Here is a 25,198-nt window from a genome sequence, read left to right as displayed (position 1 = left end):
GTAATAATAAAACCTACATTTTAAACAGCAGGCGGCACCTTTGCTCTGGCAGGTAAAGGAAGCGCACCTGCTCCCTGGCATCGAAGGACCATCTTGATGGGGCATCAAGTGAGCCTTCTGCACCCTGCCGAGGCTGACGAAAGCACCTCCAAGATGCTCTGCTGGAGCTCACACCGAGGACCACAGCACACCTGTCTGCAGTGGCCTGTGGCCAAGAGTCATCCACTGTCTCTCCAACCCGCACTGCGATTCACTCCGAAGGCCCGGCCCACCACCGGCAGGCGCCCAGCTCCCCCAGCCCGCCTCTGCTCCCCGGGACACTCACTGCACCACGGCCCGGGGTTCCACAGGGCTCAGGGTGTCATACACCGTGACCAGGTCACTGCCCTGGTCGTCGCAGTTCGCAACATCAAAACTGCGGAAGGTGAGGCTCAGCACGGAGTTGGCGTCCCCTCGCAGGGTCCACTGGCAGCGGGCTTGAGCTGGGTAGGGGCTGTCGGGGAAGCCAGGCGTGGTGAAGCGAGTCTGTTCCCGGCCTCGGGCGTGCAGGGCAAAGCTGCAGCTGTCTGTGTGGGAGACAGGAGGACACGGGGGCAGAGCTGGGCAGAGCTGGTGGAGTGAGTAACCCAGAGCCCTGTCAGGGGACACTCAGGCCTGGTTCCTCTGAGACATCCCAGGCTGCCCTGGGCCCAGGAGAGACCTAGAAGGGTCTTCTCACGGCCTGGAAGAGGCGGAGGGATGTGCTGATGGTCACCACCACATGACTTTTGGGGACCCCCTTGACTGAAAGGGCATCTGGCCACATCCCTCTTCTTTTCCTCTGGGAGGAGGGCATGATACTTACTGTCCTGGGTGGTCTGTGCTGTTCTGGGGTCAGTGGCTGAAGAAAAGAGGGAGAATCAAGTATTTACTGCCATGGTCTGTTTCCTTATTCCTGCTTCCTTATTCCCCTAGAGGGAGGGGCCCGGCGGGCAGGCACTCTTCTCTTCCGTGCACTGGCTCTGGGAGCGCTGGTTCCCCTGCAATGATCCAGGGCGCCTGGCCCTGCTCCGTCACAGGCTGGCCTGACAAATGCCCACCCCAGCGCCCCTGCACTCACGGAAGCCCACCACCGAGGTCAGCACGAAGGACTGCATGGTGCGGGCACGGGGTGGCAGAGTGACCGTGCGCTCCTCCGCCATGGCACGCTCGGCCTCCTCCACCAGGTGCGTCGGGATGCTGAATTCCGACCGGTAGTAGGCGATGACGCTGCCCTCGCTGAGGAGAGAGGCGCGAGCCTGAGATGCTCTGGCTCCCCGCCTGTCCCCACACTCTCCCAGATGCTGGTGCGCATGGGGCAGCTCAGGCCCCTAAGAGGGGCTCACTAAGGGGCCTTCCTCCAGGCAGGGACCGCCCCCAGACTCTCTTTTATGTTCACCCACCTTTTGATCCTGAATGCAAGAGAGCTCGCCCCTTTACCCTCTGCTCTCAGTCTCACCCCAAGCAGATACATTCTGGGACCAGCTCAGACGGAGGGAGAAAAAAACCTGGATTGCAGTCTGGCTCTACCACTAGTGTGGACACACTGACTAGCAACTTTCTGAGTCTGTTTCCTGATCTCTGAAAGGGGATGAGAGTGCCACCTGCCACGCAGCATTTGTAAAGATTAAATTAAACTAGCAAAATCAAAAACACTTTTGAAATAAAGTCTATTAAAATACAAGTGTATTTGAAGGCTGCCCAAGCAAGGAAAATGTGAAGACTTGCTGAAGCCTTCCTGAGCACCACAATGCTCCCAAACCCAAACTGAAAAATAACAGTCACTACCATTACCAAGCAGCTGTGTGGCAGGCGCCACCCCTCCCTTCACAGCACTCTGCCTGCACGTGCGCAGTGCATCCCAGCCACACCACCACGGTTACCAGGTACCGTCTTGGAGACAGAAGAGTTGAGCCTGCTCAGTAACGCCCATGAAGGACAGAACGAGGACGGCTCCACTCTCCAAGCCAGGACCTTGCGGCTTCATCACCCCGCAGGCTCTGAGGCACTCCGTCTCACCAGGAGAGCACACCAACCCCACCCCCACCCCGCCTGCTCCCCAGCACCCACCTGAAGGCAGTCACGGCCGACTCTTTGTGGTAGGGGCCCAGGGCTGGGACCCTACTGTACAGCACCTTCAGCTGAGGGAGGGAGAGGAGGCTCAGGGCGGGCCAGAGAGCGGCAACCGCCCCTGCCACTCTCTCGCTCCTGGGACCCGGGCCCCCTTCCCAGGGGCCTGGAAGCCCACGTCACACGCCAGCCCAGGGATCTGGGGGTTAAGAGAGCAGTGTCCTTTCTGCCCAGGTGAGGGAGCCAGAGCAGACAGCAGGGACAGGGACTGGACTCACCGCTTCCTTCACCTTCTTGGCCAGGTTTGCAAACTCAGTGGAGTTCGAGTTCTCATAGGCATCCAGAAAGTTCTCATTCGTGATCCTCAGGTAGCCATTGAAGATCTTCTGGACCCGCACGCTCCGGTCTGTGCGAGACCAGGGAAAGAAAGTGGTCAGAGGAAGTGACAGGACCCCCCCCTCCCATCCCCCCAGTGTCCAGAAGCTGCCCTCAGCAACCCGGGGGGAGTGAGCGCCAGGAGGGGCCAGTGGGCATATGAGCCTGCGGGCCAGCTCTGGCCAGCTCCTCACCACTCCCCAACTACGGCCTGAAAGTGCCCTAGACCCCTCCTCGGCCACCCCCAACTGCACCCTCCATTCTCTCCTTCATGTCCAACGTAGGTGGCCCCTGGGTCTGTCCTTTGAGAGAAGAAGTAGAGCCACCCCACATCACCCTCCCCAGAGCCCACCGCCCAGCCTTACTCACACTGGAAGTGCCAGACCAGGAAACCAGTCATGAGAGAAAGCAAGAAGAAGCCGACCAGCACGGCCACCAGCACCACGGAGCGCTTCGGGCCCCGCTTCTCGACCTTCTTGGTATTGTTGACTGGCAAGAACTCCACGCCTTCCTCAAAGCCATTCATGTTCTGAACGGAGAAATGCATACAGTTCAGAAACTCTCTCCCACCTCAAAAGCCGCCCCAGCACGGCTCGGGGAGAACGTTACATTTTTTAAGGTCCAGCTTGGAGAAAAAAGCAAGGAGACACGAGAAGCGGCCTTCTCATCCATGCATCACAGTGTCCAGGCAGCACAGGCACTATTGCTTAAGAATGGTTAGTTTCAGTAAAAATGAAACAAACAGCCTGTCTAAACGCAGGCATTGGGGCTCTCACTGAAATGAATCATCCTTGAAATGAATCAGGTGTGGGGAGGGCGGGCCCAGCCCAGAGCTGTGACTGGCCACCACAGGGCCTCTGTGCAAGCTTCTAAGGGCAGCCCCTCCTCCGGCTAACACAGCCCCAGGGTATGGGGCATGGGGCGAGGAGCCCCCACTAGCTTCGGTCCCCACTGATCACCTGGGCCAGGAACCTGTGGGTAGCACAACTGTACACACTACCCAGGGGCCTTGCTCCGCCAATGTTTAACCAGCCAAGAGTAAAAAGGCAGTAAACCTGGGCAGCCCTACCCTGCCCCCATGGAACACGCCACTCTGCCCCGTCCAGGATCTCCAGGTGAGGTGAGAAGGCCAGGCCTCTGCTGGAATCCACACCCAGACCCAGACCCAAGGGCACGAAAAGCAAACAAAACTTCCGACAAGACGGCAGCTTCCGCGGGTTCCTCCCTGTCAGCGGATATCAGGAGGAGGGAGGCACGAACACGGACAGGAGCAGCTGAGCTGTCTGCAGCACGCAAGGACAGACAGGCAAACCTTTCTGCCCTGTGACACACACTCTGTCAGCCTGCCCTAAATCCTGGAGGGGAGCAGGGTCTAACTACCCCACACCCACTCCAAAAGGCTTTGTAATAAGCAGTAGGTGTGCCCAGTTTTAACAGTTTCCAAATGTGATTCTTCTGGTGTTTACCTCCTAACTCTGAATATGTGGAACTGACACTTCCTGATGTATTACATTTAAACATTATCTATTAACTTGCTGCTAGGAAAGATTCTCCCCACTCCTGCCACATTTGGATACTTATATCTCTAATTTTAGTTTCCTAATTGGTTATATTTGTGACTTGATCTAGTATCACATAGAGAAACACACCCCATAGCTAACCCTCCCATGGTAATCCTATTGCAATATATAAATGTATCAAATCAACACGTTGTACACCTTAAACTTACACAATGCTATATGTCAATTATATCTCAATAAAAATAAATTTTAAAAAAAGGAAACACCTCAGAGGTGACCAATTAAAATGCTTTCAAGCTGCTTGTTCTGGAATTTGTCTCCATATTTCTAAATAATATGCCAATACTACTATCTCTTGATACATCTATTTAAAATATAATCAACTGACTTCCTATTATGACAACGTGGATTTTAATGTCCTTCCTTCTGTTTCTCCTATCCTCCCAATAGTTACAGGGCTCAAGTTTTAACAAATTGTATTTATACTCTGTTTTCATTATTAGTTTTTTTTAATCTTAATAACATTTTATTTAACCCCACATATCAAAATATTATCATTTCAACATGTAATCAATATAAAAATCATTAATGAATTATTCATATTCTTTTCCTCATACTAAGTCTTTGAAATCTTCATTATTAGTTTTTGAAAATATTGTTCACTATTGTTTCCTTCCCAGTACAATTAATTTGTTTTTCCTGCTGCAAATATTCATTTACATGTGTTTCTTTTTAACATATACGCAGGTCTTTCCATACAATCCAAGAGCTCTGTAATACTCTTCCAATCTTCCACATATAGTGTGTCAAACAACCTCTCATGTCATTTTCTTCCTGGGGCCTCCCTCCCAGAGCCCTCGGCCCTTTCCCATAGCTCTTGTCGGGAACTCCCTTCACCATCACCCTGGGCGTTTCCTTCATCTCCCTCTTGTGTTAAAACCCCTATTTCCTGGATTCCATGTCTTCATCCCTCTTGGCTTACTTCATGTTGGTGGAACACATACTTCAGTAGCTTCCTGAGAGGGAAATTTTTTGAGACTGCATGTTTCTCAACAGACCTTAATTCTGCACTCACATTTGTGGATAGTTTGGCTGAGTATAGGACTACAGGTATCAAATAATTTTCACTTAGAATTTTGAAGGCTCCATTGTTTTTTAGCTTGTAATTTTGCTTTTGAGAAACACGATAATAGTGCAAATCCATTATTTTTTATTCATGATTTATCTTTCTCTGAAAGCCTTGAGGATGTGTTTTAAATTGGGTCTTTAAATTTCATTACGCTGAGCTCTCTGCCCACCCCTTGAATCTGAGAACTCTAGCTTTCAGTCTGGGAAACTTTCTTGTGTTATTTCTTAGATTACGTCTTCCCCTTCATTTTCTATGGTCTACATTTCTGCAATTCCTATCATATTGTTCCTCTACTTCACTTATCATTTCTCTATTATCCTTCTCATTGTTTTTTAACCTTGCTATTGAGTTCTTCGTTTCTGCTATCAAAATTTTAATTTCCAAGAGTTCTTTCTTGTTCTTTGAATTTTCCTCTTTCTTGTTCTCTGAATTTTGGATGCAGAATCTTCTCATCTTTATACTTCCATGAGTACCGCTTCTCTGTTTTTGACTTTCTCTTTCATGTTGAAGGCTTTCCCCAAATGCCTGACGATGCTCAGTTGTTCATATTTAGGAATGAGGTTCTAAAGGCTGTTTGGAAGCTCTGTGTGCATGACTTGCCACAGTGGCTTCACTATAGGCCACAATTAAGTGGCTAGCCCGATTTTTTATGGGCACTCCCAACTGTTAGCCTGTGTAGATCTTTTCTACAGAATGGTTTAATTGTTTCAGAGAATAATTGTCTAATCTCCTGGGTGGAGCAATTTAAACCCAGCCACTAGATTCCGGAACATGTACAAGAATAAACCTTTGACTCTTTTCACCCCTCACTACAGCCTTCCTCTGCACCTGGGGTGTCCTCAAGTCTGGAGAAATCAACTTCCCATCCCTTACGAGGGACTGGTGGGATAGAGGTATTTTTGTTTGGAACAGAGGTGGGGATTTGGGGATTTCTAACAATGCCCTTCCCTGTCTCACCTCTATCTTCTGTAATCCCTGAGCCCGATTCCTGAGCCTGGCAGAGGACAGTAGAGAAATGCTGGAAGAATATTTCCAAGAGCTCAAGAGAGGCAGATATCTTCAAATTCAAAGGGCTCTCTGAAGAGTGAGAAAGATAAATGAAAAAGCACAGATATCTAAATATATCACGTGAAATTTCAGAAAACCAAGGATAAACAGTAGATCCCCTACACCTCTATCTGGCTTTTTTTCCCTCTCTCATATTTTACATTTTTCCATCATTTGGTTCTATTCTGGGATTTTTTTTTTAACTTACTCTTGTAAACCCCCAATGGAATTTTTTAAGTAGCTTCACTAAGGTATAATTGATATAAAATAAACTGTACCTATATAACATGTACAATTTGGGGCATATTTTTGGTGTGGTAAGTTTTGACACATTCGTGAAATCACCAGAATCAAGATAATGAACATATCCATCAGCTTCAAGTTTCCTCCTGGCCCTTCCCTCCCTCTCCTCCCTGATTCCCTTTCCCATCCCCAAGCAACCACTTATCTGTTCTTGTCAGTAAAGATTAGTTTGCTTTTCCTAGAACTTTATATAAATGGAATTACACAGCATGTTCTCTCCGTTGTCTGGCTTCTTTTACTCAGCACAATATTTTGAGATTCATCCACGTTCTTCTATTATATAAATAGTGCATTCCTTTCTATTGCTGAGTAGTGGGTATACAACAATTTGTTTACCTATTCACCTGTTGACGGACACTTGTATTGTTTCCAGTTTGGGACTATTACAAACAAAGCTGCTGTGAACATTCCTGTACGAGTTCTTGTATTGGCAAATGCCATCATTTCTCTTGGGTAAATACCTAGAAGTGGAATAGTAAGTTCCTATGATAGGCGTATGCTTACCTTTTCAAGAAACTGCCAAACTGCTTTCCAAAGTGACTGTGCCATGTCACATTCCCATCAGCAGTCTATAGGGATTCCAGGTGTCCACAACCTATCTAACACTTGCTATGGTCAGTATTTTTAATTTTAGCCATTCTAATAGATGTGTAGTGGTATGTCACTATGGTTTAAAGTTGCTTTTCCCTAATGACTAATGACGTTGAGCATCTTCATGTGCTTAATTGCCATCTGTTTATCTTCTTTGGTGAAGTGTCTTTTCAAATCTTTTGCCTAGTTTTTTAAATTGGTTTGCTTATTTTCCTATCATTGAGTTTTGAGAGCTCTTTACATATATCCTGGATTCAAGAATATATCAGATATATACTTTGCAAAGACTTTCTCCTAGTCTATGGCTTGTATTTTCGTTCTCTTAACAGTGTCTTTTGAAGAATAGAAGTTTCTCACTTTCATGAAGTCCAATTTGTCAAGTTCTTCTTTTATGAATTACGATTTTGGTGTTCTAGCTAAGAAATCTTTGCCTGGGCCGGCGCTGTGGCTTGGCAGTTAAGTGCGCGCGCTCCGCTGCTGGCGGCCCCGGTTTGGATCCCGGGCACGCACCGACACACCGCTTCTCTGGCCATGCTGAGGCCGCGTCCCACATACAGCAACTAGAAGGATGTGCAGCTATGACATACAACTATCTACTGGGGCTTTGGGGGGGGGGGAATAAATAAATAAAATTAAAAAAAAAAAAAGAAATCTTTGCCTAACCCAAGGCAACAAAGATTTTCTCCTATGTTTTCTTCCAGTAGTTTTATAGTTTTAGGTTTTACATTTGGGCCTATAATCCATTTTGAGTTAATTTTTTTTATATGGTGCAAAGTGTGGCTCAAAATTCTTTTTTTCTCTTTTTCTTTCTTTCTTTTTGCATGTGGATACCCAATTATTCCCCTATCATTTTTTGCACAGACTATCTTTTCTTTACTGAATTGCCTTTGCAGTTTTGTCAAAAATCCATTGTCCATCTATTTGTGGGTTATTTCTGGATTCTATTCTGTTCCATTGATCTCTTTGTCTATTCTTATGCCAATACCATACTGTCTTCATTACTGTAGCTTTGTAACTCAAAAAATCTATTTAAATAACACATGACTTTAGCAAGGTTGCAAGATACAAGATCAATATATAAAATTCAATTGTATTTCTATGTATTAACAATGACCAATTGGAAATTAAAACTAAAACAATACCATTTACAATAGCATCAACAATATGAAACACTTGGGGGCAAATCTGACAGAAGATGTACAATACCCGTACACGAAAAATACAAAACACTGCTGAGAGAAACTGTAAAAGAGCAAAGCAATATCCCACATTTACGGATTGGCAGACTCGACATAGTTAAGATGTCTATTCTTCTCAAATTTGTCTACAGAGTCAATACAATCTTGATCAAAATCTCAGCAGGCTTTTTGTAGAAATTGGTGAGCTGCTTCTGAAATTCATATGGAAATGCAACAGACCGTGAAAAAGAAGAACAAAACTGGAGGACTAATATCACCTGATCACAAGACTTATAAAGGCAACGAATGCTCGCTTTTTTAAATTTCAAAAACCATGTATTTCATTTCCAAGAGTGATGTTTTGTTCTTTGCTGGCTACTTTCTTGAGCAGCCTTTTCCTATTTTATAAATGCACTATCTTGCACTATGTTTCTTAGATACCAGCTAGATTTTTCCATATTGTCTTCGGAACTTGATCTTTGCCTTTCTCTTTCAGGCTCTATGTTTTCTTTACGTGCCCAATGGTCCTTGGTTGTCTAATCAGATTTATTTTTTTTTTTTAAGATTTTATTTATTTTATTTTTTTCCCCCCAAAGCCCCAGTGGATAGTTGTGTGTCGTAGCTGCACATCCTTCTAGTTGCTGTATGTGGGACTCGGCCTCAGGATGAACGGAGAAGTGGTGCCTCGATGCGCACCCGGGATCCGAACCCGGGCCACCAGCATCGCAGCGCGCGCACTTAACCACCAAGCCACAGGGCCGGCCCTCTAATCAGATTTAAAAATGAAAAAATAGTAAGGCTTTAGCTAGACTCTCTGAACAGACTGTCTGTATGTTTACATGTGTTAGAAAAAATGTAACAAAGTAGTAGTTTATATTTATTTTCAACTTAGAGAGTAATTTCACAACTGTTTTCTTACCCGATCCTCACAACAATCCTGGAACCACTCCTGACCGGTGCCATTGCCCCCGCGCTACAGAGAAGGAGAAGAGAAACGACGACCTCGCAGGATCGCACAGCCACGTAGTGGCAGGTCCAGATTTGATCCTGGTTTTCCGCCCCTCAGTGTAGTCAGTTTCCAGAACTCAGGGAGCAAGTATTCATGGAAATGGGAAGCAAGCTCCTTGGGAAGGGGAAGGTGGCCGACAGCACGGACAGCGGACCCAGGGGCCACCCCCAGCCTTGCCATGGAGCAAGGCTGTCAGCAGCGGAACTGGCTCAATGGCAGGGCCCTGGTCGTCCCCGCACTGTGAATTCTGGGGCTCCACTCAGCCCAGAAATGCTGTTTAATCAGTAACTAGACTGCTTCCTTTTATAACCCTACTCTCGGCTCCGTTGTCAGGCACATTAGAGATCATCTTGTCTAACCCAGTCATTTTATTGATAAGGAAACTGAGGCTGAGAGACAGGGAGTGACCTATTCAAAGTCACAAAGGTAGCGAAGTCAGTAAAGCAGAGCCACACCCTGCCAACCCTAGCCAGGTTTCAGGCAAGCACATGGTCGGCAGCCTCCAGTGCAGCAGGCGACAGGGAGCTCCCACCCACTCGGGCTCAGCTGTGTATAGAATCATGTCTCCACACACAACAGTCTCTCCACAGGGCCTCAAAGCCAAGGCAAGAGGGAAAGCATGCTGGTGCCTGCTTCTGCCTCTCCTCTCTCTCTTTCACGAAAGTAAACATACTTGCAGGTGCACATACAAAACCCAGGGCTGTGAAGCCAGGTGCTTGCTTACCACAGAGACAGAGGCCACGTAACTCTCATGGCCAATTCGCACCGGCCAGCTCGAGTGAGATCCTGGCCAGAGTCTCCAGAAACACAGCATGGCTCAAGGCCAGCTCAGACAAGAGAGCAAGGAATGACTCCCTGGAGGACAGATGGGCACGAAGGGCTTGGTACTCACAGAGTAAAGACCCTGGAGGGATGAAGGGGGAGAACCCAAGGGGCAGGTTGCAGGGAAGGATCAGATTATCGCCATTCCCATCCAACTTCCTAGAGGGACAGAGGGAGTAGGGTCCAGAAATCCAAGAGTGCAGATGCATAAGGCCTGGAGAATATTATATTTTCTGTTGTTTTAAGCACACTAGTTAGTGCAAGTGAAACATATCCTCCCCACGGCCAGTGGCTGTCCAAAAAACTGGCTTAGAGAAGGTATGTATGTGATGCTATAGGAAAGACCCTTGCAGTCACCTGACTCCCAGTAAGTGAGAAACTCACCAAGGCTGAAAGCTAAATGCCGAGCAAACAAAACTCTGTGTCCAAGTCAACCAAAGAATCCTCCCGCTAAGAGGACTCTTCTCCTGGTTCCCCAAGCACACACTAACAGACCTGTCACCAGCTCCAGATTCTCCAGGACCCACTCTCCCACTGGCTCCAGGACTAGCAAATCCAAAGCTGGAACTTGCCCTTGGTAGCTCAAGTGTGGTCCTCACTAGAGAAAGGCAACTGGTAAGTGCTTACATTTATAAACAGCAAAAGTAATACTAACTATCCAAAAATCCACAGAAGATTCCAATCAAAGCAGACAGGGAAAAAATAAATCTTCATGCCAGACTTTTCTTTTTTTTAAGACTGTTCCTCATTTGGCTAAGGTTGTGTGTGATCTGCTGGGAAGGCAAGGGATGAACCTGAAAACTGAAGATGTCACTCAGAGGCCTGAGAGGGACCATGAAAGGACATCACATGACAACTGGTAATCTGCCCCACTGTTGAACACCAAGGTCAAGGGGCAGAGGTGATGTCACCGGCTGGAGACACAGGTGTGTTGCTCAGACCTGAGACTAAGACAAGTGTGGCTAGATTCATGTGTCACTGCCAACTCTGCCATTGATTTGTGGCAGGTGCTCTTCATTTACAGGTTTGGTGATTCAGTGTACCCACCACTTAGATGGGACGGATTTCAATTTTATGATGTCATCACTGCCACCATAATCATGACAACCATAAACTATCCCTGAGAGTGTTCAAGCAAGAAAAGCCAATCCACACATCTGCAATGGTTTTCCAAGGTGAGGAGGCACTTCTGTAGCACTTCAAAGATGCCTTCCTTTGCAAGGAGAAAGACAAAGCCAGCATAACTCTCATGGCCACTCCCTGATGCCAGCTAGCTCCTGGTTAGAGTCCCCAGCAACACCACATGGCTCAAGACCACCTGAGACGACAGAGCAAGGACTGACTTTCAAAAACCAACTCTGTATTTGTCATCCTGGGCGATGATGAGCACAGTAGAAGTGCATAGCACTGAGATATCAGAGGTGAAACTGAAGAAAAGCCTATTTTTCAAGTTGCTGATTATGAAGGGACCCTGTCTCCAGCCCACATGCAGGCTCCCGACGGCAGGGGCTTCACCAGTCCTGCCTCCATTACAGGCCAGGTCCAGCACAGTGACCAGCAAAGAGAGGACGCTGGATTTGTTCATCACAGGATGACCGAAGGTTCAAATAAAGAAGGGAAAAGAAAGCCCACATTGGAATCCTCCACCCAACCTGGGGCAACAGATCCCACAAGAAGCCAGATTCTCAAGAAATCCACAAGAGGCTACAGTTCCTGTTGTTTGTACAACCACAGCATTTCCCACACTTGTCGGGCCATGAAAAATAACGATAAAAAAATAAAATAAAACAAACACGGTGCTTGCTCAGCATCCAGATTCCCAAGCCCCTCCCCCTGGAGGTTCTGCTATAGCAGGCCTGGGATCTGCAAGTTCACCAGTGCCCCAGGTTATTCTTAGGAACTTGAAAGTTCAAGACACACTGCAGCCTACCACTCCAAGAGACTGCCGGCTCACCCACTTCCCATCACAGTGAGAGGAGCCGGCCGCTCACGTCAAGTTTCAGTTGGCCTATTCTAAGCAACCACCCAGGATGCAGAGTACCTGCTGTGGGGCTGGACTTGGCTTCTGCGCCCTGGGACCTTCCCACAACAGCTTATGTGCACCACCCCAAGTCCCTGAGGCTGCTGCCAGAGTTCCTCAGAGACACACACTCCCAGCAGAGGCCTGATCAGCTGGCGGTGGACTCACTAAACCTCTTTCTTTTTGTCACCCAACCCTCTCACCATTGCCCTTTGACCCGGTCACTGTCCTAGCTGCCCCACCAGAAAAAGGAGCTGCTGGGAAATGGGCGAGGCCGTGGGGCCTCATGGAGGATCAACAACTACCTGTAGATCTGTGCCCCCAAGCCAGCCAGGGCACAGAGAGCTGACTCACAGCCAACAGTCCCTACTGAAGGAAATAATCCTGAACTCGGCACACCAGGTGAGAGCAGGCAGGACAGTCCCCAGGGCCTGACTCAGCCGACTGTGGGCACTCAGCACAGAAACCCCGTGGTCCCTGCCAGCCAGTGTCTGTGTCCTGCAGGTTTCACACTGTGGCCCCTCCTCAGCTCCCTGCCCTGCCCAGGGCCCTGCCCACACAGCCATAGGCCTGGAACACCTGCAACGAGACCCCATAAGGGTACAAAGAACAGGTGGGGGGAGGACCCCCAGATACAAGTCTCTTCTTTCCCTTTGGAGGTTGATGGGCATAACCCAGATGAGAGGTCAGGGCCGAAAGCCCTGAGCCATCAGGGCAAATAACTCTCACTGTGCCTCAGTTTTCCCTTCTTAAAAGAAGGTTAATAACCCCTACAGGCTTCTAAGTAGAGGTGTTATAAAACATAACGAGCTGATTCTTGCTAACGTCAGGGGCCTAGCCCCCATCTCCCTTCAATTGTGATTTCCCCACCAACCGTCCATCCACCTGCCCGAAGCCAGGCAAGCCCCATTCCTCCCTCTGGTCTGGTGGAGCAGCGGGAGTTCACGTTCACACATCAAAACGAAACAACAACAAAAAACCTTAACAGCACAAGTCTACCGTGAGGACCTCAAAGAGCCAGGCAGCAGCAGACCAGCCGGTCTACCCAGAAGCCCCGGGAAGGGCCAATGAAGGCCGGCCCACGTCCACTGCCCTCTCATCACTCCGCCCTGACGGAGAGCACCAGGGAGGCCTCCAGCTCCTGTGCCCCTCTCCCTCCCCTTCCCCACTGAGGAAGGTAGGAGGGGCCTGGGGAGAGAAGCAAGCCCTCCCAGGGGCCTCTCCCCTCAAAGCCCAGGGGACATTCACCCAGCAAAGCCATGGCGCTCACCTGACCACATCTATGCGCTGGGCCTTGCTTTACACAGCAAGTTTCCAATCTTTCCAAAACATCTTTTAAAACATTGAAATCTTATTTCAAATGCAATTTTTTGCAGCACCTTAAAATAATAAAACAAGAAATAGACTGGTCGAAATAGCAGCAGGACCCAGAGGGCCTCCATACTATTCCCTGAGATACTGTCCCCAAGCCTGTGACAAGTTTCAGAGCCCCGAGTTAGCCAGGGCCTAACCCAAGGCCCTCCTGGGCAGCCATCGGGGAGGGGTCTGCACATGGACCAAAGCCACGGAGGCTCTCGGGTGCCCTGACAGTCCCCAAGGGGCTTTCCCAACCCCCACTTCTGCACCTCGCAGCTCGGTGAGGGAGCAAAGGCCTCTACACACATAGTCATTATTTTTGTGCATCCTTGTGCCATGTTAGGTGTTTTTAATACATATTATCCCTAATTCTTAAAACTAGGTTTCATTTTCAGATGAGGAAATGGGTTAAAAGAGGGTAACTTAGCAAAAACCCAGATATCTAAAAAGTGGCAGGGCTGAATTTCAGACCCAAATCTGACTCCAAAGCCAGTGTCTTCTCAGAGGCTCTGCTGCTTCTCAGGGGACCGGCTATCACCCCCTGCCCCCAGCGCTGCAGACAAGCACAGCGAGCTCAGAGATTCACTGCCTTGAAGAACACTCTGCAAAAGTCTACCAGCTACAAAACCCGCTTTTTGGGCCCAAGAGGCAGCCTGCGGTGCCCACCACTGGATATGGATTTCCACCCCTTCAACACTGGTCGAGGGAGCTAACTCCCCCACCTCTGACCTTGCCCCCAGCCAGAAGGCCACCAAACTCGTAAGGAACCAGGAAGCTGGTCCCATCCTGCGCACTCAGAATGGCTCGGCTCCCCTCACCACCTACCAAACCCGCCTGCCCTGGAGGATGCAGCCCAAGGCTGTGCCCCTCTAGGAAACCTCCGTGGACCACCTCAATCCACAGCACTTTCTCCCCGGGACCTCCCCTCCCTTGCGATCTTACCACCCATTTGGCATCAGTGATTCCCGGCTGCCACGCTGGGTAGACCAGGCAGTCCTATGAGGTCAGGGTAACCTGGTTTTCTCGTCATACTGCTTCTCTCCTCCACCCCTTCTACCCTTGAACTTGCCCAGGGTTAGCACTTGATTGATTGATTGACTGATTGAAGGACTTCTCTCTCCATAGTCAGACTTAGGTGGCCTACCCAGGGCAAGCTGGTATAAGTTTCCAGGTGTCAGGGCCCAGGGAAGTTTCCAAACTTATGTCCCCGAGGTACCCTCATCCACCCCTGGAAGGGGAGAGAATGCTCAGTCCACACCCCAAGGTGCTGCTGACAGGCCCCAAGCTCTCTGGTGCCAGCCTGGCCCAGCCACCTGCTATACCCAGCCCCATCTCTCCCAGTTCTCAGTTAAATGCTCCTCCCAGGACACAACCTCTTTTGTAATTCCAGCCAGAGAAATCCATATTGGCTCCAAGATCACCTGTGAGAGAACAGCACCACCAGTCCTCATTTCCCACCCCCACCCCACCCCAGCGCCTTGATCCCACTAAGCCCACACGCCCTGTCCCTATTTGCCAGAGATCCTCTTCCGGACCCAGCCACTCCCGCCTTTCTCCTGCCCCCAGTCACCGCACTCAGGGGCATCTGCCTGCAGCAGCACAAACAGGTGGCTTCTCCCAGAAACTAAGCAAGAGAAACGGAAGGTGAAGGCAGCACCATGTAACTTCTTTTTGTTCTTTTTCTCGAATGTTCACTGAACCCACATTCTGATTTCACAGGCTAGTGGTTTTTTTTACTTATTGAAATTTTTATTGAGATCATGGTAGACTCACGTGCAGTTGTAAGAAATACCGAGAGAGCCCTTGTACACCTTGCCCAGTTTCCCCGAGTAGGACCATATTATCACACCACGAAACTGACATAACCCACCGGGCTAAGTTCCCATTTACTTGCATTCACTTATGTATGTGAGTATTGAGTTCCATACAATGTTATCACTGGTGTATTCCTGTATCCACAGGCAGTCAGGACTCTGAGCAGGTCCAACACAAGGATCCCTCCTGCTGCCCTTTTGCAACCATGCCCACCTCCCTCCTGCCCCCCTCCACACTAATCTATCCTCCAGTTCTATAATTGTCATTTCAAAAATGACAGCAGCGGAGCGAGCTCACTTAATCGCTACACCACAGGGCCAGCCCCTGTTTAACCTTTTTTAACAGCTGCCTTGCTGGACCCAGGGATCTGCAGAAGTTAGGGGAAAAGCCCCGAGCCCACCAGCCTCCTGCCTAGATTCCGAAACACCTCTTCCGTAGATCCCAGGCATGTTTTCGGAGCTACAAATCTCAAAGGCTGTTTGGGTAAAGGACTGACTATGCAAACAGGAAAGCACTGCCACCAGGAGAGGGCGCCTGGGGGCCTACGTCCACGATTACAAACCAGAATCTCCAGGCTGGAAGTAAAAGGATAGGAGCGAGGAGGGGACTGCGGAACTGTGTCCTTGGAGTCGGATTCCAAGAGCTGGGACAGATTGTAGACATCAGCCCATCTCCCATCTTCCCAGAGGGAAACACAATTTTCATTTAGTGCCAAGATTGGGAAGTTCTTCCTTCACCCCAGAACTATGAGCATCACAATAACTCTGCACATTATTCTCATTGCAATTAGAAGCAGCCTAACTTCTGCTCAGGGTGGCTCCTGAAATACTCCAAGGCGGCACCGTGCTCTGAGTGTTCTCTTTCTCGGGCTAAACATGCTCAACTCAATCATTCAAAGTGTTTTCTAAACCTCTGGCCATCTCGTTCAACCTCAGTTAGCCATATTCCAGCCAAGACACGGGACCCAAAATTCAACAGCATAATCCAAATGCAGCCTGGCCGGCGTGGTCTCCACGGGGGCTGTTCGTCAATGACCTCCCTTATCCCCATTACTATATTTCCATTAATTGTCTGATAATACATTCATTAGCACACACAAATAATAAAAATAAATAAATAAAAAATAAATAATGATATATCCACTTGACGAAAGCTTATGCAGCATCAAAAATAGTTTTTCAAAGAGTAGGTAATAAAATGGAAAAACTATCCATGACAATGTTAAATGAAAAAAAAAAAGTCAAAAAGTATATGGAGGGCCGGCCCCATGGCTTAGCGGTTAAGTGCGTGCACTCCACTGCTGGCGGCCCGGGTTCGGATCCTGGGGGCGCACCGACGCACCGCTTCTCCGGCCATGCTGAGGCCGCATCCCAATACAGCAACTAGAAGGATGTGCAACTATGACATACAACTATCTACTGGGGCTTTGGGGGGAAAAATAAATAAATAAATAAAATAAAAAAATAAAAAAGTATATGGACACTTCCCACCCTTCTAAACTCGGCTCAGGCCTCTCCGCCAGGTAGCTCCCGAGGAGGGCCCCCCCCACTGTTCTAGCGAGGTAACTTCCTCCCATAGCACCCCATGCACACCTCCGTCTGTCTCACCCTCTCAAGGTCAACCACTTGCTCCTTAACGATGGGAAGAGGAGAGGTGGCTGTGTCTTGCTCCACAGTGCTAGCATGGATTAAGGTATTTAATAAATGTTTGGTGAATTAATTAATTACAACATGTCTGTAGCTGCAGAATAGGAATGACATTATGATTCCATTTGGGGAGAACACGTGTACACATACATATACATTAAAATCCACGTATTAGTTTATGCAGAGAAGACTTGTGGGAGAATATAAGCCAAACTACGTATAGGGGTTATCAAATCTGGGGGAGAGAATTTCAGAGGAATTTCACTTTCTACTTTGTATATTTCTGTACAGCCTGACTTAAAAAAAAAAAAAAACCTTTCTAACTTTTGTAATCAGGAAAAAAAAGCAACTTGTTTTAGAAAACATGCATAGGCAATACCAAATTATTAGAATGCCTCTTAGGGTACTTTCCCCCATTTTTTAATTCTTTCTACTTATCTGAGTTAGCCAAATTTCTTTAAATATGTATATATTAGTCTTTTAACAATAATTTTAAAAGTACAACCAAATAAAAATATGGGGGAAGGGAATTTCCTTTAGATTTTAGAGAGCCCCATCACATGCCTGGCTCTTACTGAGCCTGCCGTTAACTCAAAATCCTGGGTCTCCTGTGATGGCCGGCTTGCTGGCTTGCTCCTCATCTCCCGGCTCCTCAGGCCCCCGAGGCCCTCCTCACAGCACGACGCGGGGAGGGAGGGGGTTTGCTTCGTGGCAGGGTGGCACAGCTCTTACTCCCAACGCCGACGCACGCACACAATTCTGTGCTTGGCAGCCAATCCCGCAGGCTGTCCGGGTCCTTCTGACTCATAATTAAGTCATCCAAAGCATCGGCCTTTCCCTCTCAGTAGGTTGTCATCTACAAAGACGACAAGTAAATGCTCCAAGACCTCGTCAGAGTTGTTACGAAATAAGAAACGGCACAGAACCCAGGAGGGAGTCAGGAGCAGCCCCGAGGCCACCGCCCAGAGTGTCTTGGATCCATGAATGGACCCTCTGGGGCACAGTCGTTCAATCAGACACACTGTCCTCCAGCCCCCGGGCCTCCACCACGCCCAGCAGACAGGAGGTGGATACGTCTTCCCCAGAACACAAATTGTATGTGCGCAACAACAAACTAGATAAAATGTTTGCATAGGGTAAGGAGTGGAAAGAGGCATGAAAAATGTAAACAACTTGATTTGTTGGCTTGAGTAGGTGAATTGCTTTTCATTTTAAAATTTCCATTGTGATTTTTAATCACGTATACAATAAATAAAGCTACATTTTGTTCAAAGCCTTGTTGAAATCGAATCTCTAGTCAGTCTCCTGGTCTACCAGGTGAGCCACCTCATCAAAAGGGGAAAGCAGACGAGTTCGATAGGAGAAGTTTCAGTGGACCTGCGCTGGCACCTGGAGCTCACCACCCCTGTCCACTGACGTGTTCTGGGACTGTGCTGGGGACACGCACCCATCACCACGGCCCCCGGGATACACCTGTGTGACGGCACTACGGTTAAGCGCGTAGGCTTTGAAGTGAGGCAGATCTGGGCTGGAGCCCTTGCTCCACCTCTAACCGCCTTTGGGCCATTACACAAACCCTGTGAGCCTCAGTGTTCTCATCAGTAAACTAGGCATTTCGTTGTATAGTTGCTGTGAGGATAAAGAGAGATAATGGACTGAAGTGCACATATTCAGTGATGGGTAGAAATGATTGTCATCATCACATTCTTCTCCACCTTTTCAGCATCCTCATCACCATCTCAGAGAGTCAAAGGACCCAAGACTCTGACCAGTTAGTCAACTATCACACGGATTCTAAGGATTCTGTTGCTAAGCCCAGAAAGAATAAGCAAATTCTGAAAATATGAGATTCCAAGACAGAATTTTAGTAGGGACCTGCTTCTAGAAAAGTTTTTACCAAAGAAAAAGCGGCAAAAAAGAGTCCCACGAACTCTAAGCAAACCCCAAACACGCTTCTCACCACTGCCATCCAGGGTGAGAATTCTCGAGGAAGCCCAGAAGTTCCCATTCCCATACTACTCAATGGCTATTATAATTTTGCTAAGCCCAGGTATCTCAGAATCATCCCAAGAGAAATACAGTTGCTCACTCAAATCAAACCAATTCTTACCATTAGTAATCCATTCCTTCCCAAGCCCATTGGGCTGACAGCCCTGTCTTGCACTATAGCAGTCCAAGTAGAATACAGCAGAGCCAGGCTACCTAGGTTCAAATCCCGATCCCACTACTGTTTTGCTCTGTGACCTTAGGCAAGTTACTTAGCCTCTCTGTGCTCCATTTTCCTCACCTAGAAAAGGATAATAATGATAGTACTTACCTCTAAGGGGTGTAATACATGGTACATGCTCAATAAATGCTAGCGATGATTATTAGTGTTCCAGATACTCCAGTAGCATGCACATTGTGTCAGAAGCAACAACATCTTTCGGCGCTGGGCCCCTTGGGGGCTCTGTCACACTCTCCTTCCTCTTCCAAGAACAGACTTTGTCTCTTAGGATAGACATGAGCCAACAGCCCGGGCACAACTACAGGCCAGAGAAGGAACTGACACCAGGGGAACTCCAGGACCACAGCGGCCACGCCCCCCAGGACAGTGAGAGCCCGGGTGGGGGAGGCTGTTGATGACATGGTGTCTTGCCAACATGCCAGCTCTGGGCAGACCCACCCTCAGACGGTTCCCACAGGTAGTAGGCAACTTAGCCTTCTTGGGCAGCTATCGAGCTAGGGTTGTCTTCTCTTACACCACAGTTTTCCCATCTCCTAAACGAGGGCCACGAATTTCCAGGTCTTCCCAGGACCAAGGTGCAGGGACACCCCCTGGGGAAGGCAGGCACCTGGCCCATTGGAGCACCTGGGAGGGAATCTTAGTTTCCCACTGCTTACTACCTTCCCTGCTCTTCCCGCACCCCTGCACACATTCTCCCTGCACACCCTCCCTCTACACACCCTCCCTGCACACACCCTCCCTGCACACACCCTCCCAGCGCACACCCTCCCTGCACACCCTCCCTGCACACACCCTCCCTCTACACACCCTCCCTGCACACATCCTCCCAGCACACCCTCCCTGACCACACCCTCCTGACCACACCCTCCCTGCACACACCCTCCCTGCACACACTCTCCCTGCACACCCTCCCTGCACACACCCTCCCTGACCACACCCTCCCTGCACACACCCTCCCTGCACACCCTCCCTGCACACACCCTCCTTCTACACACCCTCCCTAACCACACCCTCCCAGCGCACACCCTCCCTGCACATCCTCCCTGCACACACCCGCCCAGCACACACCCGCCCAGCACACACCCTCCCAGCGCACACCCTCCCTCTACACACCCTCCCTGCACACACCCTCCCTGCACACACTCTCCTGCACATCCTCCCAGCATACACCCTCCCTCTACACACCCTCCTGACCACACCCTCCCAGCGCACACCCTCCCTGCACACACTCTCCCTGCACATCCTCCCTGCACACACCCTCCCTGCGCACACCCGCCCAGCACACACCCTCCCTGCACACACCCTCCCTGCACATCCTCCCAGCATACACCCTCCCTGCACACACCCTCCCTGCACACACCTTCCCAGCACACACCTTCCCTGCACACACCTTCCCTGCACACACCCTCCCAGCGCACACCCTGCCAGCGCACACCCTCCCTGCGCACACCCTCCCTGCACACACCCTCCCAGCACACACCTTCCCAGCATACAACTTCCCTGCACACAACTTCCCAGCACACACCTTCCATGCACACACCTTCCCAGCACACACCTTCCCAGCATACAACTTCCCTGCACACAACTTCCCAGCACATGGCCCTTCCAGAGAGCCTAGCATATGCTCAAGAGAACCAAGAAAGAGGAAGTTTTTTAAAGTTTGTTTTCTATGGTGGGAGGGGGAGGGGCGAATGAGAGGGAGAAAGGGGTGAGCAGCCGGTTACAGTGGTCTGGGCACACACCTCCTTCTCGTAGAAGGATCTTTCTCATAGAGAGAAGCTGCGTAAACAGAAGGAAATGAAAACCAGAAGACCACAGGGAGAGGGTCTTGTTTCCCAGTACTCTTCGGACAGCTGCCCTGTGCTCAGCGGGGCAGGCCAGCTCCTTCCACCAGGCCAGCGCCCACCAACAACCCAGTTCCTGGCCCCTCCACACGCATCCTACTAACACCACATCCCCTGACAGCTTGTCTCGAGACCTTTCTCCACTCAGAAATTCAAACTCATGCTTTGTACACCATGCTGCAACTTACAAAGGGCTTTCACATAAAGAACCCCTTTCAATCCTTGCCACAAACCTGTAATGTAGATGTCATCCCCATCTTATAGCCACAGCAACTGAGGCTTAGAGAGTAGGTAACAGCTGAGATGACCTGGCAGGAAAGCGGCGGCACCAGATCTCGGCTCCATGTGGGACACTCCCACATGGAGTGTTACCGCCAGCCCCAATTCACCTACCCTGCCCTTCAAGCCCGGGTGAGCCCCCCTGGGCTCATCCTGAATCTAGTACTATCACACAGAACTTAACTCCCAGTCTCCCACACTACACTGGATGTTCCCTGAAGGCAGCAACTGTGTCACTGGGGTCTTTCTCAGTGTTACTGCCCCGTACCTGGCACATGCTCAGTCGGTGGGGACCTAATAAATATTTGTTACATGAATGAGTGAATGTTCAATCAATTAACAAAGAGATGACTCTCTGAATAGCCAGAGCTGTACAGCCTAGCTCCCACAACATCTGATTTTGACCCCACAACATCTGATTCTCCAATCCTGGTCTCTGCATGCCTAGGGGATACTGAGTCTTACTTGGGGCAATCTTGACTTGAGAAGGAAACAATGGATGTCAAAGCAGCTTCATGGCCACCACCAAATATTCAACAGGGGCCAAGACACTGGGTGAGGCAGGCTTCCCAGTTCTCATTAACAGCCATAATAATTGGCATCTGCATACCTGCTCTCATGCAGGCAGGGCTCACACAATCCCCAGACACAGTGTGTGCATCAGGGCCCCAGGGCCCCAGAGTGTGCAGTTCCCCAGAGGGGAACACAGAGGCAGCCACTTCCTGAGTGATGGCAACAGGTGGGGGTGGGGCAGGGGACAGAGTCGTCAGCCTTAGGAAGGACATAGCCAGATACAAATACCACTCAACAGAATCTTTCTCCATCCATGCAGAGATGGAAGTAGCTGGGAACAAGGAACTCAAAAGCAACATTGGCCCTATGGGGCCTGCCTTGACCTAGCAAAGCTCTGCTGACAAAGAAGGCAAACCCAGGGGCAGCATGCACCTCCTGGTCAGAGAAGGAGTCAGGGCCAAGTCTGCAGACCCTGACTGCAAACACCGCAGGGTGATCCAGGGAGTGAGAGCTCTGATAAGGCGTCGAGTGGGAGGAATATTTGAAAAATTCCTGGAGAAATGGAAATGAGCTTGGGCATCGTAGGCTACTTCCTTCAGGACACTGTGTCACATCTATCTTAGCATGGCTCTCAAGACCGTCAGTTCCTTAAGGCAAACTCTTATTTGTTTTGGAGAGCCCACCCTCCAACAGTGCCTGGGCCAGGACTAGATATGGAGCTGGTTCAACAGAGCTCGGCAGAAAAGACAAAGAGTGATCCATATGAAAGCAAGTCACAGAATCAGAAGTGGAAGCAAGAGCCCAATGGAGTGGAGGATGGATGAGCTTCACAGAAAATGAGCAGGGACCAAGAAAGCAAGGGCTTGCAGGGGACAAGAGAAGTCAGCTGGCCGTGGGGCTCAGAGTGTGCAGGTGAGCCCCAGGTCTGGGGAGGGAGTGTGGGCAGTGAGATGGCGCAGAGGAGACTGCAGGAAGGCCCAGCTCTCCCAGTGTCAGCAGAAGACAGTCCCAGAAAGGGAAGTCAGCTGGGAAGAAAAATAGACCTGAAATAACAAAGACCCAACAGCAGGCCCTCTGCTGAGGAGGCAGGAGTCTAGAGCCCCAATAGGCAATTATCAAGTGTTCACAACCATGACAATCACAGAAAGGAAAAGAGAAGGTTGTCCTTCCAGGTGGATCTGCCCCAAGCAGGGCAGAGACTCAGCGGGAACACAGGCCCAAGCCTCCAGGCTGGCTAGGCGGTCCACACTTCCTTCCTCCCAGGGAGTGGAGAGTGGAGAAATCAAGGGTGGCTGGGCTCAGTTCCTATTTGCGGTTGGCTAACCACCGCAGCCCCAGAATCTGGTCTTCTGCAAGCTCCCTAAGTCAGGATGCTACTGGAAGAAAAGGAGCTGATTTCAGAGAGCTCCAAAATCTGGCCTGACATGGGAGCCACAGCCACAGTGTAGGGCAGCAGAGGAGGTTACTGGACCCAGGAACACGGGGGAAAGTGAGAGCGCAGGGCAGCCCTTCATTTGCAGAGCGGTAAAGCTCCCTCACAAAACAGCCCTGCCTCTCAGCGCCTGCGCGGTGCCGGCCCTGACCTGGTGGGCACTGGCCTTCCGGAAAACCTGGGGTCCTCGCTGGACAGAGAGATGGAAGCCTGGCTGCTAGTCCTGCCTGGGCCCTGCCACCTAGGTGTGTCCTTCAAGAAAGTAACTAACAACCCCTCCCCAACTCTCTACCTTAAGATTTAACATCTTTGAGATCTTTCAAGAGGTCTCTCATTGTTCTTTCTGCCTAACAAGAGCTTCCAGCTTCAGTATCTTCTAAAAGGCTCAAGACACATGTTCCCACATCCCTTCCAATCAAGTCACCTTCCTAAAGAGCTCCATCCCCTCTTGGAGACGCCCAGGCAAGCCCAGCCCTGGACCTCAGCTCCAGGCTCCACGGCATGAAAGCCCTGGACCCCCGCGACGAAAGCCCTGGACCCCCGAACGCCCTCTGCAAAGGGCCCAAAACGCCTTCTGACCAGAAGAAGAAAAGAAATTCCTGCAGAGGCCCAGAATGGCTACGACTCCACAGGCCTGGGAAATATCCCTTCCCAGCCCAAATCCCTTCCCAGCCCCTCTCCGAGCCTTCGCGCTGGTTCCTTCCAGATGTGCACTAACAGCGCGGAGTTCGTGGAGGGACTGACACGGAGCCCTGTTTTCAGGTCAGGGAGAGGACAGGGGGGCAGGAGGCCGGAGGAGCGATTCGGCGTCTCCAAGGACCCGAGGGCTCCCGCCTCCATCGTGCTGGCGCGCAGCAGGGCTGGTACCAAAGTCCGGCCAGGCACCCGCCAAACAGGAAATTCCACCTGTAGGGCCAGGGCCCGGCCACAAATGGGCAACGGAGCGGCTCCCTCTGCCAAGACCAAGTGCGGCGCTGCAGGCCCGGGGGCTCCCGAGCCCCGACCCGCCGCGCAGCCCGCGCCCCCGCGCTCGCCGGGCCCGGCCGCACGTAGAGGGGGTGCCCGGGCCGGCCCCTCGCGCTCGCCCACCTCAGGCCGCGAGCTGTACTTGAGTCCCACGCCGAAGTCCTTGGCGCCCCCTCCGCCCTGGCGGGCCCGGTTGCTCTTCATGGTCCCGGCGGCCGGTCGGGGGTCTCAGAGGCGTCGTCCCCGCGGGCGGCGGGCTCCCATCGCCGCCGGGGCCGGGGCCGGTGCCGGGGCGTGCTGAGGTCCAGCGCAGACCCGGGCGCCGGCCGCGCGGTCCTCCCTCGCGCTTCCTGCCCGGCGCAGGTAGTTTCAGGGTGTGGCCTCCCGGGCCCGCCCCGCCGCGCGGCCGCGCCCCTCCCGGGTCCTTCCCGCCTCCCGCCGGCCCCCGGAGAACCTCCGGCCCTCTGGTGAAAGGGGAAAAGACGGCCAGGGGCCTGAAGGTGATGAGAAAGGAAGATGCGGAGACTTGACTGGTGGTGGCCATTGGCATTAACCGTGCCCTGGACGTCATAGGCCCTGGGTTAAGTACCAACAACAACAACGAAAGTTATGCACCTGCTCTTGTCTCTTCCTAGAAGTGGCCCTTTGCGCTGGAACACAGCCCTTCCATCTGCCTTCATGATGCCAACCATGGTTTCTCTCCCTCCCTCTTGAATTTTCAGTCTCTCTCCTTCTTGCTACATGACTAGGTCTCAGTTATAACCCCTCCAAACCCAAACAGAAACCAGAACTGCCCCTTGGCCCAGCCTCCCCCTCCAGCCACTGCCCTCCTCTCCCTCGCGGCCAGGAGCTTCCTCTTCTTCACTGTTAGGAGGTCCCTGCTGCGGCCTGCGGCCAGCTCTCCCTGGGTGAGTCACCGGAGACCTAAGCTGTTCAACCAAATGCCCTCTTACTGTTCCCAGCGTTCCCAGCATCCTTGACCGGTTAGCAGCATCTGATACTGATTGATCCTGCCCTCCAGTGCCCGACTTCCCTGGA

The 25,198-nt window shown here is 50.6% G+C and overlaps 1 protein-coding gene across 2 annotated transcripts in view; it reads right to left on the bottom strand.

The window, feature by feature from the left end:
- The window catches only part of ST14 (ST14 transmembrane serine protease matriptase), a 42,151-nt gene extending 17,685 nt beyond the window's left edge, over positions 1-24,466 (bottom strand). Inside the window, exons 1-7 of one of the 2 annotated variants that reach the window (XM_014793746.2) lie at positions 24,284-24,466; positions 2,833-2,992; positions 2,367-2,494; positions 2,089-2,159; positions 1,100-1,257; positions 845-880; positions 326-566 (exon numbers count right to left, since the gene is read on the bottom strand). In XM_014793746.2, coding sequence (XP_014649232.1) covers positions 326-566; positions 845-880; positions 1,100-1,257; positions 2,089-2,159; positions 2,367-2,494; positions 2,833-2,992; positions 24,284-24,364 — 875 coding nt within the window. In that variant the 5' untranslated portion in view covers positions 24,365-24,466. Of the gene's footprint in view, positions 1-325; positions 567-844; positions 881-1,099; positions 1,258-2,088; positions 2,160-2,366; positions 2,495-2,832; positions 2,993-3,072; positions 3,176-24,283 lie in introns of those variants that run through there. The other variant, XM_087433935.1, reaches the window with a different exon arrangement.
- Between the last annotated feature and the right edge of the window lie 732 nt (positions 24,467-25,198).

Source organism: Ceratotherium simum, chromosome 7 (assembly GCF_057802395.1).
Source record: "Ceratotherium simum simum isolate JZ-2026a chromosome 7, ASM5780239v1, whole genome shotgun sequence".
Lineage (NCBI taxonomy): Eukaryota > Metazoa > Chordata > Mammalia > Perissodactyla > Rhinocerotidae > Ceratotherium > Ceratotherium simum.
Note: the sequence above shows the minus strand (reverse complement) of the source record. Positions and strands in the feature narration are given on the sequence as shown.